This window comes from Sphaerulina musiva (assembly GCF_000320565.1).
Source record: "Sphaerulina musiva SO2202 unplaced genomic scaffold SEPMUscaffold_8, whole genome shotgun sequence".
NCBI classification, from domain to species: domain Eukaryota; kingdom Fungi; phylum Ascomycota; class Dothideomycetes; order Mycosphaerellales; family Mycosphaerellaceae; genus Sphaerulina; species Sphaerulina musiva.
In genome coordinates, this window is record NW_016017390.1 from 499328 (window position 1) to 517204 (window position 17877).

Genomic DNA, 17877 nt, shown 5'->3' on the forward strand with positions numbered 1-17877 from the left:
CATCATCACAGTTCGACTATATGGAATTCCGAAGTTGCATGATTGCTACCTATATTTGATGATGATATCCGGCAGAAGCTCTTCACATGCTCCAAATACTCCGCGCCCTGTACAGCTGCAAAAGAGAAAGCCGAAATTTATGCGCTCTCCCGCAAATTCCTATCGTACCTAATGCTCATGACGGTGCTCTGACGTTGTGTACTCGGCGGATCCGATGCGGAAGATTGTAAGATGGAGTGCTCGTAGAAGTATATATAGAAGTACGTATAAGGAGTAACTTAGGAAGAACTTCTCTCAACTCTCCTGAAGGCTGACGGGATCATCTTATTCTTGACGGTGTACCGTGTTACGTGTACGATACGAGCGGTAAGGTAAATCACATTATTATATGATTATATAATGACTGTCCCGAACGCCTCTCCACGTGACGTGGTTGCCAGCCAGCCTCACACCACGCACGGCGTAGGCACCAAAGTCATCCTGCCCAATTCCGGCTCCATTCACGACTTTCCCGTCGACAAGACCGACTTTCCCACCTTTCCCGAAGAGCGCGCCGGATGGAAGGGCTATGTGGAATGGGAAAAGTATCCCGAGAAGCGAGCCGAGTGCGAACGAATTCTGGCTCAGTACAAGTTCCCATCTCCTCCAGAATTCCAATTGCAGCCCTTGCCCAAGACCAATCCCGTCCTGGAGGGCGTCCGCTGGAAACAATACCATTATGCTTGTGGTCCCACGCTTCGAGACATTCCAGATATCAGCTGGAAGTATGTCCAGGAGGAAAAGAGTGCCGACATGATTCACGTTCTCCAGTTCCCGTACAATGGTGAACCTCCTCGGAAGCGTCTCGTGGAGACGGAAATCACCTCGAACCGTGATTTCTTCGTCCGCAACCACGGAGGCATTCCCGAGATTGAAGAAGATGCATTCGAATTGGACATTGAAGGACTTGTCAAGAACCCGATGAAGCTCACCCTAGCCGACCTCAAGAACGAATCTCTCTTCCCCAAACGCTCGCATGTCGTCAGCTTGCAATGCTCCGGCACCCGACGTATCGAACAAATCAACCAATACCCGGGCGACGGCGACGAACTCATCAACGCACCGTGGGGCGAAGGCGCCATAGGTAACGCACGCTGGGGAGGCGTCTATCTCAAAGACGTCATCGCCCACTGCGGCGGTCTCTCGGATCCCTCTGCAGAAAACGACATCCATCTCGAATTCTTCGGCGCAGACACGTATTTCAAAAAGGGCAAAGTATACAACTACGTCGTCTCGGTCCCCTACCGCAAAGTCAAATTCGAAGAAGTCATGCTCGCCTGGGAAATGAATGGCGTGCCCCTCCCGAAAATCCACGGCTTTCCCTTGCGGACAGTCGTCTTTGGATACATTGGCGCACGAAGTTGCAAATGGTTGTATAAAATCCGCGCCATTCGTGGTCCCAGTCAGGCACCGGTGCAGAAAAAGGAATATTTGTATTATACTCCTCAACTCGGAAAACAGAATGTGCAATATTCGAATGGTTTCTCCATTCAGGATATGCCCGTCTCCAGCGCCATCATGACACCTGTGGACATGGATCAGATTATACATGATGGGACCATCAAACTCACCGGGTGGGCGTATTCGGGTGGTACGGGGGGTCATTGGCCACAGAGAGTGGAGGTGAGTGCTGATGGGGGAAGTGTGTGGTATGAGGTACCATTGTAAGTCTCTCTCTCCCTCCCTCTTTCAACGACGAACCTTTTACTTTCCTTCCCATTGCAAAATCTCTAATTTTGCCAATCACCAAGCTAATCTCTTTTCTCTTTTTTTTTCTCTCTTGCAGTGAGAATCTGAGCAAAAAATACTATTACGGCTGGAGAACGTGGCACATTGAAATGCCCGTCGACGCCGAAGGTTGGCTCGAATTCTGCTGTCGGACATGGGATAATGCAAACAATACCCAACCGACTTATGTCCGAAGTGCATGGTACGTTTCTTTTTTTCTTCCTTTTCTTTCATCCATCTACCCATCCATCCTCAACTCCTCCTCCTCCTCCTCCTCCTCCTACTCTCCTAGGTACAATGTACAATGCACCTCCCGGAACTAACCTTCCGAAACAGGAACTTCGATTTACACGTGACATCTTCCTGTCATCGCGTCAAAATCTACTCCATCAATCGCTCTCACCCCGCAACTGCAAGGCGTTTACAACAATTAGAAGAGGTCGGGGCGTCGATTCTGCCTATTACGCAGCCTTTGCCGTTTGATCTGGAGACGGATGAGCATTATGAAGCAGAGATGGAGGCGAGAGATGGGAGAGATCCGCGGGAGTGATGGGGTCAAAATCTTTCTGATTTTTTTTATACCTGACCTGACCTGACCTGATCTGACCTGACCGACCTGACCTTGCCTTACCTTAGCACACATCAAGTTTTAGTTTCTCATGATGATAATGATGTTTATACGACGATATATGATACGTTTTTCTTGGGCTGGTCGATCGGTCGCGCTGGTGGGGCTAAGGGTTAGTATTCTTTACTACTCATGATGAGTACATCAAGGCATGCTGTTCATGAGCTTGTAGTAGATGGACATGTCACGAGGCCATCATGTCATCAGTGGAGGGAATTGTGAACGTTATGTGTTCGAACGTGTCAACTTGATAGTGCAAAACTCAAGTTCCCGTAATGAAGAAGCTCAATAGACTGCCAGCAGTCAGTCCGCCCACCAGACACAGTCCCATAAAGCCGCCCGCAGCTTCGCGTTCTTCTTCTGCCACCCACTCTCCAGCACCAATCATACAAGTGCTTCCCAGATAGCCATTGGACAGTCCAAACAGGAGCTGTACAACGACCAGATAGAAGAAATCACTCGATATGATAGCGCCTTGGCCACGGATATTGCACAGGTGGTATAGTCCAACAAAGGCCAATCGAGAACATGCGAAAATGAAGACGACTCTGGGCCAGCGAACGAGGGACAAAGCGGGCACCGCTGTGATCAACCTCCCTGCCAAATCGCCAGAGTTCCAGAAGAGAAGTGCTAGAGGGATGAAGCTTGCTGGCTGTAGAATAGGAGGCTGCTCGGAGGGTGGCCGGACAGATACAATGCGCTGCGTGAAGACGGGGTACACCATGGTGATGGCAAAGGTGACAAAGACACCTGCCGCCAGCCAGATGAGTTTCTTCAGCAGATACAGTAGAGGTATCGACTTCCTCTCGGCAGGTTCATCGGCCATATCGTGCGTCGGCAGCTGCCTCTTTGCTGATGGCCTATTATCCCTCGCAGCCAGCACCGAGAATGCCAACAACGTCACCACACTAATGACCGTAGCCGTCACAAAGTATGCCAGCGCCGCCTTCCAATTCACCGGTGGCGGTCCATGTCCACCTTGCTCACTCTCCCCCTCCTTTGGCCTCACGCTCAACACCGACACAATCTGCGCAATACAAGGCAGCACGCCCGCGATAGCCTGCCCCGTCATAATGCCCTGCGTGAACTTGGGCTCTCCATAGCCCGACACAAACGCAAACACTCCATTCTGACAGAACCCGGTCGCGAGCGATGTGAAGAAGATGACGGCCATCAGAAAAGCAAAATAGACCCCCGCACTCGTCTCGATTGCTGTGCTGACCGCCAGTAACGAGAAGACCACCATGTTAATCCCCAGACCTAGTACGATTCTTTTGGCATAATTCGCCCCGCTTTGTAGTCGTGTGAGGATCAGCATGGCGCCCAGGTTTGTGATGGTGGAGACGGAGATTTCGGCGGCTTGGAAGTTGGCGAAGATCCAGTCGTTGTCGCGGAAGCGGTGTTGGAAGTATGGGCCGGCGGCAAGGAACATATTCCAGGCCCAGAGCATGGAGATGCCCAGGAGGAGGAAGATGGAGTATTCGACGTAGAAGCCATTATGATGGTGGTGGTGGTCAGTGGGTTTTGGTTGTAGCGCAGAGGTGCTGTTGACGATGTCGGCCTCATCCTCCTCCTCTTCCCCATCTCCGCCGCTGTTGCTGGGTACGGGTTGGTAGGGCTGTTGGTGTTGGCCCTGCCACACCTTGCGCAGGCGATCCATGATACTGCTGGGCGTGAGAGGTGTGAGCGGGAGAGAGCGGTGGGAGCGGTGGAAGCGGTGGGGGACAGATGAGGTGCGGGTGGGGGAGGGGGAGGTGAGTCGAGAATTAGGACTTCGAGGCTGGGGACGAGACACGCGCGGCTGCCATGTCTTTCAATCTGCGTGTCAGCTGCCTGGCGTTGGTGACCTGAAGTTCCGAATACAGTAGTCTACGATGTCATGCTGTGGAGAGTGCCAGGAGTGGTAACAACTGCAGGTATGTCACCGTATGTGAGTTATCTCAGTAATACTCAGATCCGCTTTAGTAGTAGACTAGCGCTCTAGCGTCTTCCTTTATCTTCCTAGTACGGTTCCTTACGAGCATCTTACTCTTAATAGGTCTAGGGTCCGCTCAGATAATCTTGGCGTGAACCCTATTGTACTTCCATCGCTTCTCATGCCTCCAATTGCATCGTACAGTTCCAGAGACTTTGTATATTGCATTAGGCCCATTATGGGTACTTTGAAATCTGGATCATGGTGGACCAGTTCGGGACTCGGTCAAGCAAGTGGACGAAAATTCATGGCTCATCGACGACAAGCTTCTCTTGCGTCGCCGTCAAGCACATGGATTGTGGGTGTAGCAATGGGCGAATTTCGTGAGATTTCAGGTAAGGCGAACGAAAGAGAATATTGGATATCATTTGATAAACTTTTGTGAACCGTTTCTCTCGACGGAAGCAGGTTGTCTACAACCGACCAACAACGACTGTCCTAATAAGGATCGGACGAGTGCCTAAGGCCTGATTGGCCTCCACTCTCCACTTCACCTGACTCCCTCAAGCGAATCCTAGTACAATCACCGTTTGAAATCCCTTCCTCAGCTTCTTGACCTTCTCCATCTCCTTGGCCCCAAGTCTCGGCAAAACCTCTCCTTCGCTCGATACAGCTTTTACACACACGCCTCTCGGATAGAAGAACCCGAACTCCACTGGAACATTCCAATTCCAGACCTCGTCCCGATCGCGGAAGTAGTATGGCTGCCCTTTATGGGATATCAAGTCGTATTCTTCACGTAAGCTCACAGCATGCGCAGTTTTGAATTCGCCCTTGTGCGTGACGGCGATGCAACAATGCCAGGGAGTCATCGAGAAGTGATCGGGCTGAGTTACCAGCGGAAAGGATGTCTTCTGGAGGCCGATAGAACGGTGGATGGAGAGACTGAGCATATTCGATTTAGCCCAAATATTTTCGGGGGTAAGCTGCTCCAAAGCTCTGAATCTTGGTGGGTGGGGACTTGTAAAGGCAAGCACTTACCGAACGTAGTGGGGAAGGGCTGTTTTGACGACTGCGGCGTAAGCTTTGCCGCGCGTAATGATTTCTGCAGCGACGCGCTTCACGGCTCGTTTATAATCCCTATTGCTTGTCGCTCCAGCCGTAACAGAGCTGTGCCGAAGATCCTTCTCGAGGAACATACTGTACCTGCGCACATATCAGCCAGGGAGCTCAAGAACAGAGTCGGCGCGTCGAGGAGAGAAAGATTGGGGGCGGATACTAACCCGCGATAGGTGAGATTGATGTCTGCATCATTCAAAATGGCATCACGCGCATCGAATTTTGGATCTCCGTACTTCTCCTGAAGCAGCTTGCGCGACATGCTGACGGTCGCGAGGTACTCCTCTTTCGTCATATCTGGCGACTCATACAGACCTAAAAGATTCATCATACGCATGAACTTTAGGCGGTCGAAACCTTTCGCAGTGGCCATTTGTCGGAGCGCACTGCCATAAATATAGACCTCCTCATCCGGAACACCAAATGCATCGTTATAGACCAGCCCGTCCGAGGTGACGGTCACGAAGGCGCCCGGCCGGTAGACATCCTGTATATCCTCGCAGAGACTCTGAAGACGTCCCAGAGCGAGCTCCTCGCCCAGATCCGGCAAGGACCCTAGTACTTTGTCGACCCTATTCACCGATTTCCATGGAAACGCGGGAATGCAAAAGTCTACGGGAAGGCTAGCGTCCACGAATGTGCGAACTTGGGACTCGGCACCTTTGCGGCCGAGCCAGGCATCTCCAGTTGCGTTTGATTCGTTCTGGCTATACCCTTGGATGATGTCCAAGATTTGTTGGACCACATCTGGTGATGCTTGTCTGGATAGATTGTGTTCAGTGACAGGCGTTTCCAGAGATTGACGATCTTGTTCCAAGATCATTGAACTTTGCAGAGATTCGCCCTGGTCAGATGCTTCGCTCGAGGACTCCGAGCTTGGTGGAGTAGGTACTGGTTCCAAGATCATTGAATGTTGTAGAGATCCGCCCTGATCAGACTCTTCGCTCGATGACTCCGAGCTTGGTGAAGTAGGTGCTGATCGCACGAAAGAGATCTCTTGAATCTTGAGCTCCTTCATCCGATCTTCGACAAACTCAACACCGCCAGCTTCCTCGATAGAGTAAACCTGAGTAGTAATCTGCTGATTGAACTTCATTCTGGCGATCACGATCGGCTTTAGAAAAAACAAAAGAAAATGACCCGGGACGTCAGTGTTGTAGAATGGACTGCTGATTCACGGACGACAGCCTGACAGCTGGATATATTTATATATCATCCTGGACGTGGTTGCACCAGTTTCGATGAGTTTCATCACAGTGGTGGCCTCACGCGGCTTTGCCAGAGGTGGGCCATCTGGGAAAAAATAGCACAAATGCTAGTCCCTTAGCAGTGTATGCAAGGCCTACATGTAGAACTTACGGAAAGTGTATGTTTCGCGTAGGCTATGTCCAGACTAAAGCTCAACCTTGTGAATATAGTGAAGAAACTAATGCTGTGTACACACTTCAACGAATCTTCTGCCAGTGTTCGGCCTTTTTCCGCATCGTTCTTCAGAGCCGCAGATAGCCTATAAGGCTTGGGATGGGACATACCTCGGCTTGTTCATACAAAAGCACAAATGACAGCTCTCTGACCAGTATATGCCAGACCTAGTAGATCTGCGAAAGTGTATGTTTCGCTTAGGCTATGCCCAGACTAAGGCTGTACCTTGTGAATAGCCAAAGGATCTCCCGTCTCTTCTGATTATCGTTCTTCAGAGCTGCAGATGGTCTGAAGGACTGAAGACAGGCTATTCTTCGCCTTTGTGCGTAACGTACTTAGATGCTCAAGTACGCTCCCCTAGTGCTCCGAGTCACGCTCCGTAGGTGCGTCGTGCAGAATCCTGCGTAGCTTAGCAAGGCTAGGCTTGCGGCCATGTTTTCTTGTCCGCAATTGTCTCTAGTCTTAGTAGTATACGATAGTCCATAACTTATTCCAAGGGGCTGCTGGAGTTCGCTGGTATCAGTACCTCTCGACTTGTTTTGAGTTGGAACGGCCTCTCTATAGCAGGTCGAAAAAAAGCTAAGCTCTCAGTACAAATCCTCGTGCATAATTCATTACTCAAAGAACTATATCGCAATGCGACGCTTTCGTCCGTATTTGGAGCCTCCAAACTTGAGTTCAAAACAAAACAGCAGAGCTTATTGGTAATTGTGCGGCGAATTCCTAGCCAAAATGGGACGAGCTTTCGGTATATCGTCGCAGTATGTAGTGGGATCGACGATCGCATGCCAAACGTATGTGAAAGCGTAGGTCTTAGTGTATTCTTGGTGAAGTGTGCTGGTAATTGTATCTGCCCGATGTTACTTGCATGTGTTGCTTGCGCAAAACGTGAAGTGCCGTCGGCGAAACGTTAATCCTTCCCGATTGGCCAATCACAACGCACCAATCAGCTGGTTCGGATGCGGACTGTCCTCCGTCAAATCCTGAATTATTGACTACTGTGTTGAAGTTACACAATGTCCACTCTAAACTACATCTAGTAAATTTCATTCGCCCCACTTAGTCTATGGAAGATAAAGTAGTCTGTGCGTGAAGACGATCATCTCTCCCTACTTCACCTACACTTCCTTACACCAACACGCTCTGTACGCACCGTACGAAGTTCATTTATTATGACCTAAACTTACCACGTACAATCTCTACACTATCACTATCGTATTCATCGCACGTGCATTACATTATGGCACCGAAGAGAGCTCGAAAACCCGACCCAGAAGATAGGAGCCGCCAACGCTCCGGCAGCGACGGACGGGTTACGAAAAACCCAAGAATCAAAGCGACTTTTACCCATAGGCCCTCGGGACCACCTACCAACACCACCGGCGCACTTTTTCTCTTATACGCTTGTGTAGATATACGAGAGGTTTCATTTCCAAGCAACCGGCGGCGTGCACACGCTACCTTAAGCCGACAATTAGCTGTGGCTAACCATACCTCGATATCAACTTGTTCAATGCTCGAGAGAAAAAAGAATGAGATCCAAGCTACGAGCTTAGGACCCTTGTTGGCCTGTTGGCACTACCAGGTATAGTCAAAGATGTAATACTCGTGCCTTCCGTGACCAGATACGGGACAAGCAATAATTCCCAGGTTGGTATATATTGGTCCATCTGAGTATACTAAGGATCAAGGGCGGCTACAATCGAGTCGATCAAGCTTCAGCAACGGGAAAATTACTCTTCGGCATTAGTTATGGGCGACAGTTCATCCTCAGAGACTGCGAAAACCGTCCATTCCGAAGACAATGGATGTGCTTCTTCTACACAAGTCAAGACGCCCTTGCGCCGGCAAGCCTGGCTGCAAGTACTCGCTGGCCATCTCATCGTCTTCGACACCTTCGGCTACATCGGCTCCTGGGGACTGTTTCAATCATACTACCAGATCTCCCTGGGCCGCTCACCGTCAGAGATAAGCTGGATCGGGTCCATCCAACTTTTCCTCGTATACTTTGTCGGATCCCTCTCCGGTCGCACGCTGGACGCCGGCTATGTGCGCACTGCACTGGCCCTTGGGTGCAGCCTTCAAGTCGTCGGCATTTTTACCGCAGCGCAGAGTACGCGATATTGGCAGCTGTTTCTTTCCCAAGGCATCTGCGTGGGTCTTGGCAATGGCTTGACATTCACCCCGATGATATCGCTTATTAGCACCTACTACGAGGACAAATTTCGGCCACTCGCAGTCTCATTTGCCGCAGCAGGTGCTGCTACAGGCGGCATGGTGTTCCCAGCCATTGCGAAACGACTGCTAGATCGCATTGGGGTGGCCTGGACAGTCCGTGTCATGGGTTTCGTCTTTCTGGCCAACTCAGCCATTGCTCTTGCCCTCGTTCGACAACGGACTGCAGCGCGGAAGTCAGGTCCATTACTGGAATGGTCCGCATTCACAGAGCTACCGTATCTACTGTTCACCATCGGAGTCTTCCTCGTGCTATGGGGAGTGTACTTCGCATACTACTTTATCACCATCTTCGCAACGGACATCGTCCACATGTCCTCTAGCCAATCTTTCTACCTGATCATGGCGCTCAACGGCATCGGCATTCCTGGCCGCATTCTACCTGCCTATTTGGTCACGGTCGCTCCCTCGGTTTTGCACATCTTCGTTCCTGCCATTCTCGCGTCCGGACTGTCATTATACCTATGGGCATTTGTGAAAAGCTCGAGTGGCCTGGTGATCTGGACTCTCGTGTATGGTTTCTGCGCCAACGCAGTGCAGGCCCTAGCACTTGGAGGTCTTGGGAGCCTAACAGTGGATAAGCGGAAAATGGGCACTCGCACCGGTATGGTGCTGAGTATTGTCAGCTTTGCTTCGCTGACAGGACCTCCGATAGCAAGTGCGTTGATTGACGCGCGAGCTGGCGACTTCTTGTACGCGCAAATTTTTGGGGGAACTACAATGGTCTGTGGGGCCATGGTGCTAGTCGGGGTTATATGGGTGAGGAACCCATAAGCGACACCATTATGGTCCTCGAATTATGTGGACTCAGCCTCGTTCCAGGAGGTGTACTTTACTTGCACCTTCAATGACTCCGAGTCGGATTTGGGATAAGTCGAGAATCTGTGGAAGGCGACTGAGTATCGCAAGTCCAACAGTATACGCATGGCTCGCTTGGTCTCCTCGTACACTAAATGATTCCGACCAGACCAAGCACGGAAAAAAGCTGCATACGCCAGATGGTCGTTTCACGTTCATGGATAGTGAACGAACGAAGGGTGGATGTCGACGTTCAGACTAGGTTGCTCGGATGCACCTTATTGGCACGGAACGACCTCCGGGCCTTCCGAAGCGTAGCGTAGGTTAGGCTAGCGTAGCGTAGTTTGGTCGAAGCGGCCGGAGTGGGGAAGTGGATGCCTATTGACCTAGCTTATACATATAGTCTCTCTTAGCTATAGGAAAATCCTCGAAGGCGTATGTTCTGATGAGCGCGATCTCTAGTCCTCGAGCTACTGAGCCGAATGCGTTACTATTTCAAAAAAAAACTTATGTAGCTAGCAGCTACCTCTACAGGCCTATGTACCTAACCCTATAGGCTACATCCTATCAACTTTAGAAGCAAGAACTAAGACAACCTTAACAAGACAGATCTAGCGCAATCGGCCTAGGTAGGCAGAGAAGAAGAAGAAGAAGAAGAAGAAGAAGGAATTCCTAGGCAATTAGGGAGATAGAGATGCCCTAGAGAGATACCTAGGGAGAGACTTCAAGATAGAGATCAGAGAAATGCTATACGTATTCGCTTGACAAGAGTCAAGTCAATCGCACTTTTCTGAGCGATATAATAGGCTTGAGATACAGCTCAAATCACATACTCGAGCACGAAACCAGCAGCGTGCCACATCAGGTGCTAGAAGCGCTTACGTGTCGGAGACACTGACGTTCCGAGAAGAAGAGGTTCTCCGGTAGATACTCTTCGAGGACTTGGGCAGCACGTCGCTGCTTGGAACCCGCTCTGCTGAAGGCTGAGATATCTGTTCGTAGCGTGAAGTAAATTCAAAGCATACCTTAGCGACACCTCAAACTCGCGCATATGTCCCGAACTATGGTGTCTGTAGCAATCCTGCACCAGCTACAGGCAGGCTGCCACACTGTGGAAGTGCGTACGGGCCTGTGTGTCCAACGTTCATGAACGCGCCTTTCCACGTCTTCACCACGAGGCTGCTGGTGATGGACACATATGCCTTCCTTCTCTTAATCGTATTGTCCCATTGGATCTTTCCCTCCTCATGGACGATGTAATGGCCTCGAAGTCTTACACGGTCTCTGGTAGCGGTGCGAGGTAGTTAGGTCGAGCAGATGTGCGAGTGATGCCGGGTCTATGCATCGCGCGAGGATATAGGATTGTCCACAGAGCAGGCGAGTAGACGTTTGCGTTGTCCATAGATTCGCAGCCACACATGTAGGTTGGTTGAAAAGCGCGAGCGCAGAATAAATAGCCAAGCGGCTAGAAGAACCTCAAAAGAGACTAGCGCCATTGACCCTTGCACGAGGCTGAACTCTACTTTTGTGACATCACGAAAGTGAAGTGAAAACCAACACACACCATACCTAACAAATCTGCTTTTAGACACCATGTCTAGCAGCGGGTAAACACAATACCCTCCCAAATTTCCATCCTGGCGCCTTCAACTCCCCCGAAACCGTCTTCAAAGACAACAATCCCGTCTTCCAAGACTAACCAATCTTTCAAGACAAACCCATCTTCCAAGACACCGAGTACAGAGGCATCAAGTACAACTTATATAAAACACCGCTTCCTCCTACCCTGCATCACTCTCATCATCTTCTTCATCGCTCTCATCATGGTTCGTCACCGCACCAACGTCGACACCACTCCCATTACGCTTCCCGCAGACAGTCTGGATCCCCCTTCTACTTTTTCCGATGGTCTACCCCTTCCCCGTAAGTTCCAGCACCATTCCAAAAAGTCTCACGAGACTCAATTTTGACTGAACGACTTCGCAAGGCATGATCGTTTTCGACCTCGACTATACTCTCTGGCCCTTTTGGGTAGACACGCACGTCTCGCCACCTTTCAAAGGAACACCTTCCGGTCTTATTGTAAGTCAATTATTCATCTATTTGTTTTTTCTTTTCTCAAAAACAAAAAAGAAAGAAACAAGAAACAAGAAAACCAAAACCCCCCCTCTCCTCCTTCCAACTCAACTCACTAACCCCCATCCTCCTCCAGGTCACAGACTCCTACGGCGAAAAATGCGGTTTTTACAACGACGTCTCCTCCATCCTCCACAACATCAAACACCACCAAATCCTCCTCGCAGCAGCAAGTCGCACCAGCGCCCCACGTCTCGCTCGTCGAATGTTGGAATTACTTCACGTGCCAACTCACCACCACCAAGACGCATCAGCATCAGCATCATCATCCACCCCAGCAATCCATCTCTTCGACCACATGGAAATTTACCCAGGAGATAAACGAACACATTTTCGGAAATTGCATCAAGTGACACACGTTCCATATGAGGAAATGTTGTTTTTTGATGATGAGGCGAGGAATAAAAATGTCGAGGAGTTGGGGGTCGTGATGCACTTGGTGCGAGATGGCGTGACGAGGGGAGAGGTGGATCGGGGTGTGCAGGCGTGGAGGAGGAGGAATGGGAGGGGGGAGAAGGAGTGAGAAAGAGGAAGAGGAAGAGGGCGAGGAAGGTACTGAGAAGTAAGTACCTACGGTTGCGAAGAATGGTGGGATGGGACCTGTTGTAGAATAGAGAGATATACTCCACTGACAGCGAGGCACCAAGGACCTTAAAGAATTTTGAAAGAAAAGTAGAAACACGTCATGTTTACATTATGCTACCGAAAAACGGGTATCCTTTTGGTCGTTCATGCTCACTGCAGTAGAACAGAATGTCATCCATGGTCGAATCGTAACTTGAAAAAGCAGAAACAGCAATCTCGTCCTCAAAACATACACCGCAGTGCTAAAGATGCAAACTCCTAAGATGCCAGTTTGCCCGAGTCGTCTTTCGTCAATTTTAATCCGTTTACCATGCAAATCAAAGTCCCCCGAAAGCAAGACTACACGTGTAGTCTGTTGCGCCCACAACGCTACGCTCGCTGAAGCCGATAAAGTGATTCCTGTTCCCTGCCAAAGTGTGTTGTTCGCGGGGTATAAATGCATTAGCACTGGTGTGGCGATTCGTAGCACAGATGCAGTCAAGCTGCATGCGCCAGGGGGAAGAGATTCGGCAAGGGCTATGGCCAGTCCAGCCCCTAAGCAGCGGCAGCATCCTCGTCGTGTACAGAGCCAGTAGTGTCAATGTCGACGTCCACAATCTCTTTTCCGCGTGGATCGACGACAACACGTCGACCACATTGTTCGGCAGTGGCTCCGTCCCGTGCTGCACCAAAGTCAAGAACCTGAGAAATAGTTAGCAGCGATCCATCTGAGAGCACGCGTTCCACTAACCTCAATGTATGTCAGCGAGTTGCGTTGCACAGCTGCAACGCAACGACGCTCATCAAATCTCACCTGCCACACGCCGCTGAGGTCCGTGAGCAAGTCACGAACGCATTCGCCGTTCTTAACGTTCCACATCTTCAACGTGCGGTCGGATCCAGAAATGACTTTCTGCCCATCGTGCTGAAAGCAAGTGATTGCTCCCGTGTGTGCGGAAAGCGTAGCCTTGCAGGCGCCATTTTCAGGATCCCAGATTCGAAGCGTGCTGTCAGCCGCAGCAGACACAAGGCGGTCATCGCTCAGGTCAAGCAGACCAACGAGCGAGGTGTGACCCTCGAGGTTGAAGAGACAGGCACCACTCGCGAGGTCCCAGACTTTGACGAGATTATCCATCGAACCAGAGATGCAGCGGTTCCGAGCATGATCAAGCACCACGCTGTACACTTTCTGCGTGTGCCCTTGCAGGCGGTGGACTAGATCGCCATTCGAGATCTTCCACACGCGAACAGTACAGTCATAAGATCCAGACACCAAAGTATCTCCATGCGCTGCGATGGCGCGTACCGAGTTATGGTGTCCCGACAGCGTTCGAAGAAAGTATGGATTGTCGTGATCGTTCGCTGGCGGTCCAGCATGGAATATTCCTCGTTCGTTCGCCTTGGGAAGCTTCCATACACGGAGTGTTGAGTCGCGCGAGCCGGTGATGATTAATGGCTCCTTGGGGAAGATGATGGGTGTACCGTCCGCTTCCGTACCAATTTGGACAGGCTGCAAGATCACCAAGCAGCGCACAGTGGACGTATGGCCTTGAAACACTTGCAAACACCGACCGCTCTTGATATCCCACACTCTGACACTGCGATCTGTCGAGCCGGACACCAGAATGTCACCATCGTATTGCAATGCCCACACACCACCTTCATGTCCTTCCAGGCGATTGCGTAGTGCGCCCGTCTTGGTGTCGTAGACGTTGATCTTAGTATCGTCACTACCAGTCAAGATCTTGTCACTGTCAAACAAGAGGCAAGTAACCACATGCCGATGGTGCGCCCGGAAGGCAAGGTGCTGCGGCTGAGCTTCTTCATTCATCCAGGCTTTGCGAATCAGGTAGTGGCGCTGGTACAACGACTTGAACAGATGCATGTTACTAAGACTGTCCAAGCCGATGCGCGGCTGCGGTACAGCTTGAGTGGCTGCATGCGCGAACGCGTTGGCGCCTTTCGCAGTTCCGAGGAGCTTCAGCCATTTGCTGTTGGGCGTCGGAGTAGGCTTGGTGATTGACGACGAAGAGTGTATAGGCCGACGCCTGCTCTTCTTCGAGCTCGACGGCTTCATGACCTTCTTCCTCCTGTCACGTGAGGTGACGGTCGAAGACGCTGTCAGTTCATCTTCACTGACTGGGTCTTCTGCAGGCTCAGGAGAAGCTGGTAGCGGCTTGCTCAAGTCCTCCTCATATCCTTGCTCGCCTGGGTGTTGCCATCCCCAGCCTTCGCGAACGGCTCTGGCGATCTCGCCATCCGGCAACGTATAGCCATCACGCTCGAGCAGATCCTTCCACGCCTTCTCGTCGGAATTGATCAGTTTTCTCCAGCGCCTCGACACTTGTGCGGCACGACACATGCTCTGAGCGTCGAGGAACCGAGTGATGTTCAGACCCAGTTCAGCGGGTAGGATGTTGAATGGATCGCATTTGAGGGCAGGATTGACAACAGTAGCCACCATCTGCAATGTTGGCTTGGCACATCGGCGAAGAAATTGATACATCACGTAAGTCTGCATCGACTCTGGCATGGCGTCGAACGCATCGACCATGGTAGGAATGTCCATGATGGTGGGCCCAGCAGGTGCAGACTGCGACGAGCAGGACGGTGTGAATCTATAGCGTTCTTTCCCGGACGAGTGCGTGTACTGTTGAGAATCGAACGACTTGGCGCTATGTGTCTTACTATCATCGTCGAGGTCAAGCCCAGAGACTACACTGGCAGTCTCTTCGTTATGATCACCAAAGGATAGATCGAACGCGTTTTGACGTGAAGCGAGATTGGCTGCGGCCGTGATAGGAGACAGGCTAGGACTGGGCAAACTGGCGTCCTGTTGCGAGTTCGTCATGATACCTGGCAAGTGAGGTCTCCTGCTCTCCTCCGCGCGTGGAGCCGGCATGAGATCGGTATCTGCTATAGGCGGCGTTGCAGTAGCATCAGCTCGTTGTGTTGCCCAATTCGTTGCATCTTGCCCTTTGCGAGCATTCCTCGACGAGTGCTGACCGCCGAGACTCATTTCAGAGTCGTCCTCGTCGACGTCCTCGCCGTCTGCCATCTGTGTATCCTGGCTGTCGTCCTGCAGCTCCTGCACCCGCGAGTGCGAAGGCTTGCTGCCCGCTTTGCCTTTATTGGCTCCCAGACGGCTCGACGCAGCTCTCGGCAAAGCTCCCACAACGTCGGTGTCTGGTGTAACGGGCGAGGGATGAGAGGGATTCCGCGGCTGTTGAGATGGCCTTGATCCGCTCCTCTCATCCAGTGAAGGGAGTTCGGTCGTCTCCGAGTACGTCCGGTGTAGTGATGAGCGCTGCTTCTTTGTCTTTCTCTGCACGCTTGCCAGTTCCGCAGCCTCTGCTATCGACACCGGAGTGGCACTTCGCTTCAGCGAGTTGGAAGGCTTCTTGCTCTGCAGCTGTCGGCTATGCAGGGGTGTCTCATAGTCATCGTGTTTCTCTTCCTGGCGTATGAAGCCCTTGCTTCGCTGTATTCTTGCCTGTAGCGCGCGATGCCTCTGCAATGTCTCGATTGGGTCTTCGGGCTCGTGGAAGGCGGTGGAGCGGCCGTTGACGTCGAAACAAAACTTTTTGATCGAGCTGGGCGTGGGTGAGTATGCGAGGGGGTATTGCTTGGGGTCGCGGTCATGAAGATCTTTCGGGGGTTTCATGATCAGAGGAGGGAGGGAAACGGTGGTGGTGGTGGTCACTGTGGTCACCGTCTGCTGCGTAGCGGGCCCGAACGAAATCTGAGCCATGGTAGAGTGCTCGGGCGGCATGGTAGCTATAATATTGGTATTGTGCTCTCGAGTATCCCCGTGGTTGGCCATACGGTCGTCGGTGGGTGAAGCTGGGGCGGTCGAGAGGATGGCTTCAGGAGGGTATGATGGGCCGCCCTGTTCGTGCAGGCCTAAACCAATGTGTCGTGTTGTCTCCATGTCTCTTTGTCAATTGTGCTCGTGCCCGATGTTTCGAGAGTTCGCGGTTGCCGCTGTCACGCGGACGAGACCGTGGTCGTCGAGGAGGACCGGCGGTTCGCAGCGCACGTGGGACGGAGGGACGGCGTTGGGTTGTGTGGAGGAGGAGGAGGAGGGTTTGTTGTGTGAAGTAGTGCTTCTGACTCGTCACCGTGACCTCCGTGCTCTTTCGTTCCCGTTGCTGTCGACGGCAACAACTCGTGGCATCGGGGTCACGCTCGTTTCGTGGCAAGGGACCGCGGACCAGACACACACGACGCCACCACAGTGGACAATGCCGCTGCTATGAAGTCTCGTGAGAGGCGGTACCAGTGGCCATGAGTCCCCGAGCGAGGCGAACTACATGGAGGTGTGCAGGTGGCTGCTCTCCGATGCTGTTTCGGGGGCACTTTTGGAGGAGAGGACAGGACGATAAGGTAGACAGCAACGGCGTCAGGGCAGGTAACATGACCGGAGTGGATGGTCACCACGCCAGGTGCTTGGCAAGCAGAAGGGTGGCGGGTCGGACTACCTCCTAGACAAGGTAGACCAGAGATCCTTCTGTTAATAAGGCACGCCTCACTTGCCTCCGACCAACACGGGGCCATACCGCCATACACGACGACTTCTAGATGCCTTTAGAAGACATGCCTACCTAATGTAGGTAGGTACAGGTACAGGTAGTTCTTATAGGCAACTTACATGCTGTATGCACGTTATGATCCCTTGCCACCACGCTGCTTTGCATCTACCTTATTGCCTTATAGGTACTTCTATTGCCTATACCGAAATACACATCACCACTGCCCGCGCTCACGAATTACCTACATACCGGACCGCCATCCTGGAAGCTTTAGGTTCTAACCTCCGATCAGAACAGCCAGGTGCATAAAAGTCTCGCTTAGCTGCACGACAATACCGAGACATCCCATAAGCTGATAGAGAGCCTTCTGACCCCGAGGCTCCAGAAGAAGAAGTAAGAGGCGCGGTAGTCAGCGCACCACGGGCAAATCATTCGTCGCCGTGGCTGCATCAACCAGAAAGCTGTTGGTTTTGGTGGCAGGACTCCTTGGACGCCCGTTCTTGACTGGACTACGAACATCCCTGTCCCCGTCCTTTCTGACCAGCCGGAGACCTCGCAGTCGCCGCTCACAAACTAGATGCTGGCACGGGAAAGGGGTGTTTTGTCTTGAGAGAGCTCTCTGGTGTGTGTTTTCCGTACACGAGAGAACATGTTCGGTCTACCTTCTTTGTCATAAGAAATAAATAGAAAAAAGTGTCTTCTCTAGGTGTGGATGATGGATCCCGATTGGAAGATTTAATAACAGAGCTCGTGGCCCAACC

General features: G+C 51.6%; 6 protein-coding genes across 6 annotated transcripts; 3 read left to right on the forward strand and 3 right to left on the reverse strand.

Moving 5' to 3' along the window:
* Positions 1–399: 399 nt before the first annotated feature.
* Positions 400–4073, forward strand: SEPMUDRAFT_69643 (molybdopterin binding oxidoreductase; the record flags this gene model as incomplete). The annotated part of the gene is made up of 3 exons (XM_016909869.1): positions 400–1703; positions 1826–1969; positions 2104–4073. The coding sequence occupies 3 exons, from the start codon at positions 400–402 to the stop codon at positions 2315–2317; spliced, it is 1662 nt and encodes a 553-aa protein (XP_016758600.1). The 3' UTR covers positions 2318–4073.
* On the reverse strand, positions 2658–4055 carry SEPMUDRAFT_143154 (Nucleoside_tran-domain-containing protein; the record flags this gene model as incomplete). Its single annotated transcript, XM_016903030.1, has 1 exon — positions 2658–4055. The coding sequence occupies one exon, from the start codon at positions 4053–4055 to the stop codon at positions 2658–2660; it is 1398 nt and encodes a 465-aa protein (XP_016758601.1).
* An 800-nt stretch (positions 4074–4873) lies between the features above and the next one.
* Positions 4874–6252, reverse strand: SEPMUDRAFT_48906 (DIT1_PvcA-domain-containing protein; the record flags this gene model as incomplete). Its single annotated transcript, XM_016909087.1, has 3 exons — positions 4874–5255; positions 5352–5516; positions 5594–6252. 3 exons carry the CDS (start codon positions 6250–6252, stop codon positions 4874–4876), a joined length of 1206 nt encoding a protein of 401 aa, XP_016758602.1.
* Positions 6253–8603: 2351 nt separating this feature from the next.
* SEPMUDRAFT_119032 (MFS general substrate transporter) lies at positions 8604–9860 on the forward strand (the record flags this gene model as incomplete). Its single annotated transcript, XM_016901474.1, has 1 exon — positions 8604–9860. The coding sequence occupies one exon, from the start codon at positions 8604–8606 to the stop codon at positions 9858–9860; it is 1257 nt and encodes a 418-aa protein (XP_016758603.1).
* A 1598-nt stretch (positions 9861–11458) lies between these two features.
* On the forward strand, positions 11459–12714 carry SEPMUDRAFT_150576 (magnesium-dependent phosphatase-1). Its single transcript, XM_016906266.1, has 3 exons — positions 11459–11807; positions 11872–11966; positions 12097–12714. Exons 1-3 carry the CDS (start codon positions 11708–11710, stop codon positions 12541–12543), a joined length of 642 nt encoding a protein of 213 aa, XP_016758604.1. The 5' UTR covers positions 11459–11707; the 3' UTR covers positions 12544–12714.
* A 55-nt stretch (positions 12715–12769) lies between these two features.
* On the reverse strand, positions 12770–16950 carry SEPMUDRAFT_150577 (WD40 repeat-like protein). Its single transcript, XM_016906267.1, has 2 exons — positions 13336–16950; positions 12770–13286 (listed from the first exon to the last, which is right to left on the reverse strand). The coding sequence occupies exons 1-2, from the start codon at positions 16513–16515 to the stop codon at positions 13140–13142; spliced, it is 3327 nt and encodes a 1108-aa protein (XP_016758605.1). The 5' UTR covers positions 16516–16950; the 3' UTR covers positions 12770–13139.
* Between the last annotated feature and the right edge of the window lie 927 nt (positions 16951–17877).